At 43.4% G+C, this 9,184-nt stretch overlaps 1 protein-coding gene across 1 annotated transcript in view; it reads left to right on the top strand.

The window, feature by feature from the left end:
* CBL (Cbl proto-oncogene, E3 ubiquitin protein ligase) overlaps positions 1-9,184 on the top strand; it is a 104,392-nt gene that overhangs the window by 84,350 nt on the left and 10,858 nt on the right. Inside the window, exons 10-12 of the mRNA XM_011927045.1 lie at positions 3,243-3,374; positions 3,464-3,841; positions 6,140-6,234. Coding sequence (XP_011782435.1) covers positions 3,243-3,374; positions 3,464-3,841; positions 6,140-6,234 — 605 coding nt within the window. The remainder of the gene's footprint in view (positions 1-3,242; positions 3,375-3,463; positions 3,842-6,139; positions 6,235-9,184) is intronic.

Below are 9,184 nucleotides of genomic sequence, written 5' to 3' on the forward strand. Positions count from 1 at the left end.
GGGTTTCACCGTATTAGCCAGGATGGTCTTGTTCTTCTGAACTCATCATCTGCACACCTTGGCCTCCCAAAGTGCTGGGATTATAGGTGTGAGCCACCGTACCTGGCCCACCAGAAGCTTTTAAGATATTTTCCTCATCCTTGATTTGATGAAAAATGTAAGGGTATTTTTGGTTTGTTTGTTGTGGGTTTCTTTTCCTTCATTGAGCTGGGTATGTAATAAACCCTTTCTATTTGGCTATTTATGTCCTTTAAGTCTTTAAGTCTTGGAAATGTTCGTATTTCTCTGATCATTTGTTTTCCATTTATAAATTTACAAAGGTTCCACCTTTTCTGGAACCTTATGTGCTATGATAAAAGAATATTGCGGCCGGGTGTGGTGCTTCACGCCTGTAATCCCAAGACTTTGGGAGGCCAAAGCGGGCAGATCACCTGAGATTAGAAGTTCCATACCAGCCTGGCCAATATGGTGAAACCCTGTCTCTACTAAAAATACAAAATTTAGCCTGGCATGGTGGCACATGCCTATAATCCCTGTTACTTGGGAGGCTGAGGCCGGAGAATGGCTTGAACCTGGGAGGCGGTGGTTGCAGTGAGCCGAGATTGCACCATTGTACTCCATCCTGGGCAACGAGTGAGACTCCATCTCAGAAAAAAAAAAAAAAAAAGAATATTGCAAGGATCCATTATGATGTTGAGACATGAATTTAAAAATATGATTAGTTCAACCCTCTGTGCTTAAAGAATGAGAGAAAGATCGATGAGAGGGCCTTCCAGAATGGGGAAAGGATTTGAAGAATCATACCGAAGTCGAAATAATCATAGCATGTGCAGGAAACACTGAGGAGATAAGCCTGAATAGAGCAGCCTTGACACTTGTTAGGGAGTTGTGGGAAATACCTTTGGTTGCAGAGACCAGATTAGAAAGCCGGGCAGGAGGGTGAGATTTTGTAACAGGGCAAATTGGGAGTTACTGGTGGTTTTTGAGTTGGTGAGTGTTTAAGAATGGCTAAGCTGATAGTGGTAAGCAGAAGGATGTGGTGAGATAAACTACAAGTTGGGAAGTTCACTATGTTGTTTTAATAAATCACGTCAAGATGCGGTGGCTCACGCCTGTAATCCCAGCCCTTTGGGAGGCGAAGGCAAGGAGGATCACTTTAGCCCAGAGGTTTGAGACCGCTCTGGGCAACATAACAAGACCCTGTCTACCTACGCTTCCCTCCCCACCTGCCCCCCCAAAAAAGCAGCGTGTGGTGGTGCACACCTTGTCCCAGCTACTTAAGAGGCTGAGGCAGGAGGATGGCTTGAGCCCAGGAGGTCAAGGCTGCAGTGCACCATGTTTGTACCACTGCAGTCCAGCCTGGGCTATAAAGCAAGACCCTGTCTCCCATAAATAAATAAGGTCTGAGGTTGCTAAGTAGAATGAAATGAAATATACAGATAGGAGAATCTTTTAGGGAAAAATCCGCAGGATATAGCGACTGACAAAATAATTATGATGAAGTGAGAGGAGGCTTGACTTTGACTTTTGTCATTGAGCTGTTTAGTTGCTCATGCTGCATTGTCAGCTGATTGGGAGCCCGTTATCTTAAGCATGTGGATAAAGCAAAGAACTAAAGATGAGAGCTTTCTTTTCTGTCATCTACCACCTAACACTAATAACAGGACTAAGTATGGGGATGGCTGTTTCTCTGTCAGTGTTGCTTTCCTGTTGGGGAATTTAAATGCAGAGTAGCTTTTTTTTTTTTTTTTAAATGAATTACTGTTTATCTCTTGACCGCTTACTTTGGCAAGCTTATCAGCTATTCCTAAGCCTGCTATAGGCAGGGAAATGGAAGAGGTTATATATGTGTTCTTTCTTCTAATTGGGTACCTCATTTTTTAGAGCTCAAATTGACAGAAAATATTAATCCCTTTTAATTCTTGAATTGAAATAATTTATTTCTTTGGAAGAACTCAAGATACTTTTTAGTGATATTCTTGATTTTTTTTTTTTTTTTTTTACAAATTTCACCTTAAAATTTTTTTTTTAGCCGGGCGCGGTGGCTCAAGCCTGTAATCCCAGCACTTTGGGAGGCCGAGACGGGCGGATCACGAGGTCAGGAGATCGAGACCATCCTGGCTAACACGGTGAAACCCCGTCTCTACTAAAAATACAAAAACTAGCCGGGCGAGGTGGCGGGCGCCTGTAGTCCCAGCTACTCGGGAGGCTGAGGCAGGAGAATGGCGTAAACCCGGGAGGCGGAGCTTGCAGTGAGCTGAGATCCGGCCACTGCACTCCAGTCTGGGTGACAGAGCGAGACTCCGCCTAAAAAAAAAAAAAAAAAAATTTTTTTTTTTAGTTAAAAAAAATTTTTTAGAGGGATCTCTGGTATTGAACTCCTGGCCTCAAGCAATCCTCCTGCCTCCCAAAATGCTAGGATGACAACAGGTGTGAGCTGCTGTACCCACTCTGTCTTCTTTCTTATTTTAATAACCCATAGAGAATTCATCGTCATTGATCTGTTTCTTTGTTATGTCCCTTAAACATTGTTTTCCCAGGTACTTTGTTGAGAGGTTAATATCTGTACCCCGCCCCCCATCCTTTTTTTCTTTTGTCGAGACAGGCTCTTGCTCTGTTGCCCAGGCTGGAGTACAGTAGCATGATTATGGTTCACTGCAGTCTCAAACTCCTGGGCTCAAGCAGTCTTCTGCTTTAGCCTCCCAAATAGCTGTGTGCCACCATGGCCCAGCTAATTTTTTATTTTTATTTTTGTAGAGGCGGGGTCTCACTATGTTGCCCATACTGGTCTTGAACTTCCGCCTCCCAAAATGTTAGTATTACAGGTGTGGGCCACCATGCATGTCCTGCCCCTTTCTTTTTCTACGGATTCCTATTTTTAATCTTGGAAAGATTTTTTTTTCTTTCTCCAAAGATGAGGGGGTAGAAAACTGTAGCAATTTTTTAAATTGTAAGCTAGGAAATTTTTTGTCACCCTGTCCTTTCTAGATGGATTACCTGTAGCTTGCCATGGGTATGGTGTTTCTGTGATTGAGAGTGCCCTCTTATGGTGACACAAAAATTACTCAGGAAGTGCTAGAGTATCTGGAAGTTTTTTAAGAGGGTGTGTGACCTCAAACCTAAGTCTGGCCCATTTGTAGCTGTAAGTGTTCCCATGGTATTTGCCATCCACAGCTTTAGGAGAGTTGAAAGATGGCATTTCCCCAAACGAGAGTAACTTGTTAAATTTTTATGTACCCTAGGTGGAACGGCCGCCTTCTCCATTCTCCATGGCCCCACAAGCTTCCCTTCCCCCAGTGCCACCACGACTTGACCTTCTGCCGCAGCGAGTATGTGTTCCCTCAAGTGCTTCTGCTCTTGGAACTGCTTCTAAGGTTAAAGCATTTTCCATTACTGCAGTTTTTGGATTCTTTGCTGTGTACTAGTGGGTTTTTATTGATTTGCTTTCACCATGTTTCCACAGGCTGCTTCTGGCTCCCTTCATAAAGACAAACCATTGCCAGTACCTCCCACACTTCGAGATCTTCCACCACCACCGCCTCCAGACCGGCCATATTCTGTTGGAACAGAATCCCGACCTCAGAGACGCCCCCTGCCTTGTACACCAGGCGATTGTCCATCCAGAGACAAACTGCCACCTGTCCCCTCTAGCCGCCTTGGAGACTCATGGCTGCCCCGGCCGATCCCCAAAGTACCAGTATCTGCCCCAAGTTCCGGTGATCCCTGGACAGGAAGAGAATTAACCAACCGGCACTCACTTCCATTTTCATTGCCCTCACAAATGGAGCCCAGACCAGATGTGCCTAGGCTCGGAAGCACGTTCAGTCTGGATACCTCCATGGTGAGTCTTAATTTTGAAACTATCTAACCTGTTAAGAAGTATGTGTGGACCAGGCACAGTGGCTCATGTCTGTAATCCCAGCCCTTTGGGAGGCCAAGGTGGGCGAATCGCTTGAGCCGAGGATTTCGAGACCAGCCTGGCTGGGCAACGTGGTGTTTTCGAAACCCTGTCTCTACAAAAATTACAAAAATTAGCTGGGCATGGTGGCACATGCCTGTAATTCCAGCTACTTGGGAGGCTGAGGTGGGAATATTGCTTGGGCCCAGGAGGCCAGGGTTTCTGTGAGCCATGATTGTGCCACTGCACTCCAGCCTAGGCAACAGAGTGAGACCGTGTCTTGAAAAAAAAGAAGAAAGAAAAGGAAGTATGTGTGGATAGAAGTTTATGGGTTGAAATTTTGTGATAGGTTTTATCTGGAATTCAGAGATGCTATAACATAATTCCTACCCTCAAGAAGTGTGGCTGGGCGCGGTGGCTTACACCTGCAATCACAGCACTTTGGGAGGCCGAGGCAGGTGGATCACCTGACGTCAGGAGTTCGAGACCAGCCTGGCTAACATGATGAAACCCCATCTCTACTAAAAATACAAAAAATTAGCTGGGCCTGGTGGCGGGTGTCTGTAGTTCCAGCTACTCGGGAGGCTGAGGCAGGAGAATCGCTTGAACCTGGGAGGCAGAGGTTGCAGTGAGCTGAGATCATGCCACTGCACTCCAACCTGAGCAACAAGAGTGAAAGTTTGTCTCGAAAAAAAAAAAATAAGTGTGTATGTTCATAGACCAGATGAGGCAGTTTGTAAATATTGCAGCAAATGTCCTTTTATAAATGCCATTTGTAATCTAACTAGAAAACACTTAAGTTTTAGAGAAATAAGAGGTTATTCCCAGGTAGGGCAATCATGAGGACTTTATAGAAGGAGTGGCATCTGAATCTGAAGTATTTCTTTGGAAGTGGATACGGTTTTCAGCTTGTTAATAGCCACAATGACAAATGCTTAAGGTGTATTGTGGAATGACGATTAGGTTATTTTAAGTAGAGCAGAAATTTTGTCAGTAGGAGAAAGAGCTGGAAGGGAACATCACACTAGATTAGAGAGACTTGAATACCCTCTTCCAGAAGAATTTTAATTTATATGGTAGGAAATGAAGAGCATTTGGAGGTAGGTTATTGGTCCTTTGTCTAAATATGCAAGAAAGGGTCCAGAACTGGGAGGTAGGAGAGGAATATTTGATGTTTTGTTCATTCATGCACTCAACAAAAAGTCTTGCCCTCACAAAGTTTATATTCTAATGGGAGGAAGATGGAATATAAACATGTTAATTGAATAACATAGTATGTTCACAGTCACAAGTGCTATGGAGAAAAATAGCCCAAAGAAGGGTATAGAGAAAGTTGGCACAGGAGTGGGAGGTACATGAAGTTACAGAGTAGAATTCTGAGCAGAAACCTGGAGCAGTAGCGAGGACCCGCCATGTGATCCCAGAGGAGATTATTCCAGGATGAAGGAAAAAGCAAGTGAGTTTGGGAGAGACTGTTTGAAGAGTAAAAAAGGGGTTTAATATAGCCAGTACTAAATGAGCGAGAGAGAGAATCATGGTTTATGAGCAGAGTGGGCAGCCAGATTAGGTCGAAGCCTCTTGAGAGCATGAAATAAAGACTTGTTAAGGCTTGAAAAGCAGTCAGTGCATGGGAAAAAAGATAAGAAGTACCACATGTATACCGCATGCACATAAAGACGAAGCTTTTACCTGGCTGACTGTTGAATTTGAAATGAGCAGTTGATGGAAGCATTGGCAAACAGGCAGTCAAATCTAAGGAGATGGAATGGGAAGAGTAAAGTTGAGAAATGTGGCACTAAGTGAATGGCATATTCTTTCGTTGCAGAGAAGGGGTAACACTCAAGTGGTACCAGTGAGGTGGACAGTTTAATTAGTGAGTGTGGATTAGGTTTGACTTTCTGTCAGCATCAGTATGGAATGACCGTTTTGAGTTTGGATATAGATTATTTAAGATACTAATGGTACTTGTGTGGATAGGCAATTTACTCAAATCTTTTTAGAATTAAACCAAAAAGTTCATTTCCCTGCCTCTTTCTAGATCTCCATCTCCCTAAACCTTACATTTGAAGGTTCTTCAGAACCTTAAGGCCTCTAAGCCTTAAGGTCAGATGTGATAACCCCTGGGCATGGCATTGAGAGTTAGGTCTGTATCTGTTGTTGTTATTTTGAAAAGGTTCAGTAAGAGGAGCAGCTCAGCTGTGTTAAGAAAGTTGTTTTTCAACACTTTTCTTTACTTTCCAGAGTATGAATAGCAGCCCATTAGTAGGTCCAGAGTGTGACCACCCCAAAATCAAACCTTCCTCATCTGCCAATGCCATTTATTCTCTGGCTGCCAGGTAAGTCTGCTAAAGCTATATATATTTCATACAGTGGAGTTGGTACTTGTGAAAAGTTTACTTGCAGAAAATTGACAAAACCCAGAGAAGTGTAAAAAAGAAAATAAAAATTTCTGTTTGCACCATGTAGAAATGATTATATTTTATGTTTTAGAGTATTTCCTTCTTTTCCTTTTTCTGCATGCCATGTACCTTGATCTGTGTTGCTGGGGCCTGTCAATTTTATTAATATTTTCTTTTTTTTTTTTTTTTTGAGACAGAGTCTCGCTCTGTCGCCCAGGCTGGAGTGCAGTGGCCGGATCTCAGCTCACTGCAAGCTCCGCCTCCCGGGTTTATGCCATTCTCCTGCCTCAGCCTCCTGAGTAGCTGGGACTACAGGCGCCCGCCACCTCAGCTAGTTTTTTGTATTTTTTTAGTAGAGACGGGGTTTCACCGTGTTAGCCAGGATGGTCTCGATCTCCTGACCTCGTGATCCGCCCGTCTCGGCCTCCCAAAGTGCTGGGATTACAGGCTTGAGCCACCGCGCCCGGCCATTTATTAATATTTTCAAGGAGGTTATTTTGGATATCTGCTCTCTGTTGCATTGCTCTGTGCTTTTTATTCTTCAGAGCAGCTTGAAGTTTAATTTGCTATTTTTCTAGCTTCATGAAATGGATGCTGTGTTGGTCTGCTCAGGCTGCCATCACAAAATACCACATATTGGGTGGTTTAAATAGTGGAAATTTATTTTCCCTCAGTTCTGGAGGCTGGAATTCTGAGATCAGGGTGCCTGCATGGTGGCTTTCCGGTGAGGGCGCTCTTCCTGCATCTCACTGTGTCCTTACATGGCCATCCTCAGTGTTTGCGCAGATAGAGAGAAAGAGAGAGAGCGCGCACAAACTCTCTGGGGTCTCTTCCTATACGGACACCAATGCTACTGGATCTGACGTCTTCCAACCTTAATTACATCCTTAGAGGCCCCATCTCCAAATATAGCCACCCCTCAGTGTATATGCATGCAGGGGATTAGTTCCAAGACCCCAGCATATACCAGAACGCCCATGGTCAGGTCCCACACTTGGCCCTGTGGAGCCACATATATGAAAAGTTGACCCTCCCTATATGTGGGTTCTCATGAATACTGCATTTTCAAGCCAAACTTGCTTGCAATCACAGAACGCAAGGATACAAAAGCCCGACTGTGTTTATTAATAAAAATCTATATGCACACTGAGAATAAGGGCTTCAGCAGATGATTTTAGGGGGAACACAAGCAGATATTTTACAGTATTCCACCCATTTTGATATGTCATATTTTCATTAAGTTCAAAATACATACTTTTTCTATTTGTGGTTTCTTGAATTTATGGGTTATTTATATGTTGCCTGATTTTCATACCTTTGAAAATTTTCTTGTTATCCTTCTGTTACTAGTGGCTTTATTCCAATGTGATCAGAAACCATATTGTCAACTAGTTTATGGTAAAATTTGGTAATTTGTATCACCCTCAGTTCCTAAGAATGTGTATTTTGCAGTTTTTGGGTTGTAGCATTCTATGTAAGTTAATGAGGTCAAATTTGTTAATTGTGTTAAATCTTGTATCTCCCTAGAACCTTTTTAAAATCTCTCTGCTATTGGATAACTGAGAGGAGAATATTAAATTCTCCACCTATGACTGTGGTTTTTTCTTTCCCTTTTAGTTATATTTATTTGTATTATCTGTATATTTAGCCTATGTAATTGGGGTACATAGAAACTTAGACTTTCTGATGCTAAATAAGTTTTTATTATAATCAAATATACCTCTTTTATTCAGTAATTCTGTTTTTTGCCTGCCTTAAGTCTGCTTTGCCATACATGAAAGTGGCTTCATCACCTGTCTTTTAGTATTTGCATAACCTCTGTTTATACCATTTCACTCCTCTATTCTTTTTTTTTTTTTAAATATGGAACGCTTGACGAACTTGTATGTCATCCTTGTGTAGAAGCCATGGTAATCATCTCTCTGTCGTTTCAGTTGTATGAGCTGCTGAAGTGAGCACAACTCCTTCTATTCTTTAATAGTTATCACAAGGTTCTATCATGCACTTTTGACTTTTGTTAGAGTTTTGTTTATTTATTTATTTAGAGATAGAGTCTTGATCTGTTGCCCAGGTTGGAGTGCAGAGACTCAGTCATAGCTTACTGCAGCCTCAGCGTACTGAGCTCAAGAGAACCTCCGGCCTCAGTCTCCTGAGTACCCAGGACTCCAGGCATTCACCATCATGCCCGGCTAAGTTTTAAATTTTTTATTTTTAGTAGAGACAAGGTCTAGCTGTGTTTCCCAGGCTGGTCTTGAACTACTGGTGTCAAGAGATCCTCCTGTCTCAGCTTCCTCAAATGCTGGGAAATACAGATGTGAGCCATCACAGCCAGCCTAGAGTGTATTTTAAATCAGCATCTCTGTTTGTTGCCCAGGCTGGAGTGCAGTGGCGCAATCTCGGCTCACTATAGCCTAAACCTCCCAGGCTCAAATGATCCTCCTGCCTCAGCCTCCCGAGTAGCTGGGACCACAGATGCACGCTACCACACTCAGCTAATTTTTGCATTTTTTTGTAGAGATGGGGTTTTGCCATGTTGCCCAGGCTGGTGTGGAACTTCTGGGCTCAAGTGATTTGCCCACCTTGGCCTCCCAAAGTACAGGGATTATAGACGAAAGCCACCGTGCCCAGCCCACGTTTAATTTTTTAAAAGGATACTTGGCTGTGCGCGGTGGCTCAAGCCTGTAATCCCAGCACTTTGGGAGGCCGAAGCGGGCGGATCACGAGGTCAGGAGATCAAGACCATCGTGGCTAGCACGATGAATCCCCATCTCTACTAAAAATACAAAAAAATTAGCCGGGCATAGTGGCGGGCTCCTGTAGTCCCAGCTATTTGGGAGGCTGAGGCGGGAGAATGGTATCAACCCAGGAAGCGGAGGTTGCAGTGAGC

Source organism: Colobus angolensis, unplaced genomic scaffold (assembly GCF_000951035.1).
Source record: "Colobus angolensis palliatus isolate OR3802 unplaced genomic scaffold, Cang.pa_1.0 Scaffold7, whole genome shotgun sequence".
NCBI lineage: Eukaryota > Metazoa > Chordata > Mammalia > Primates > Cercopithecidae > Colobus > Colobus angolensis.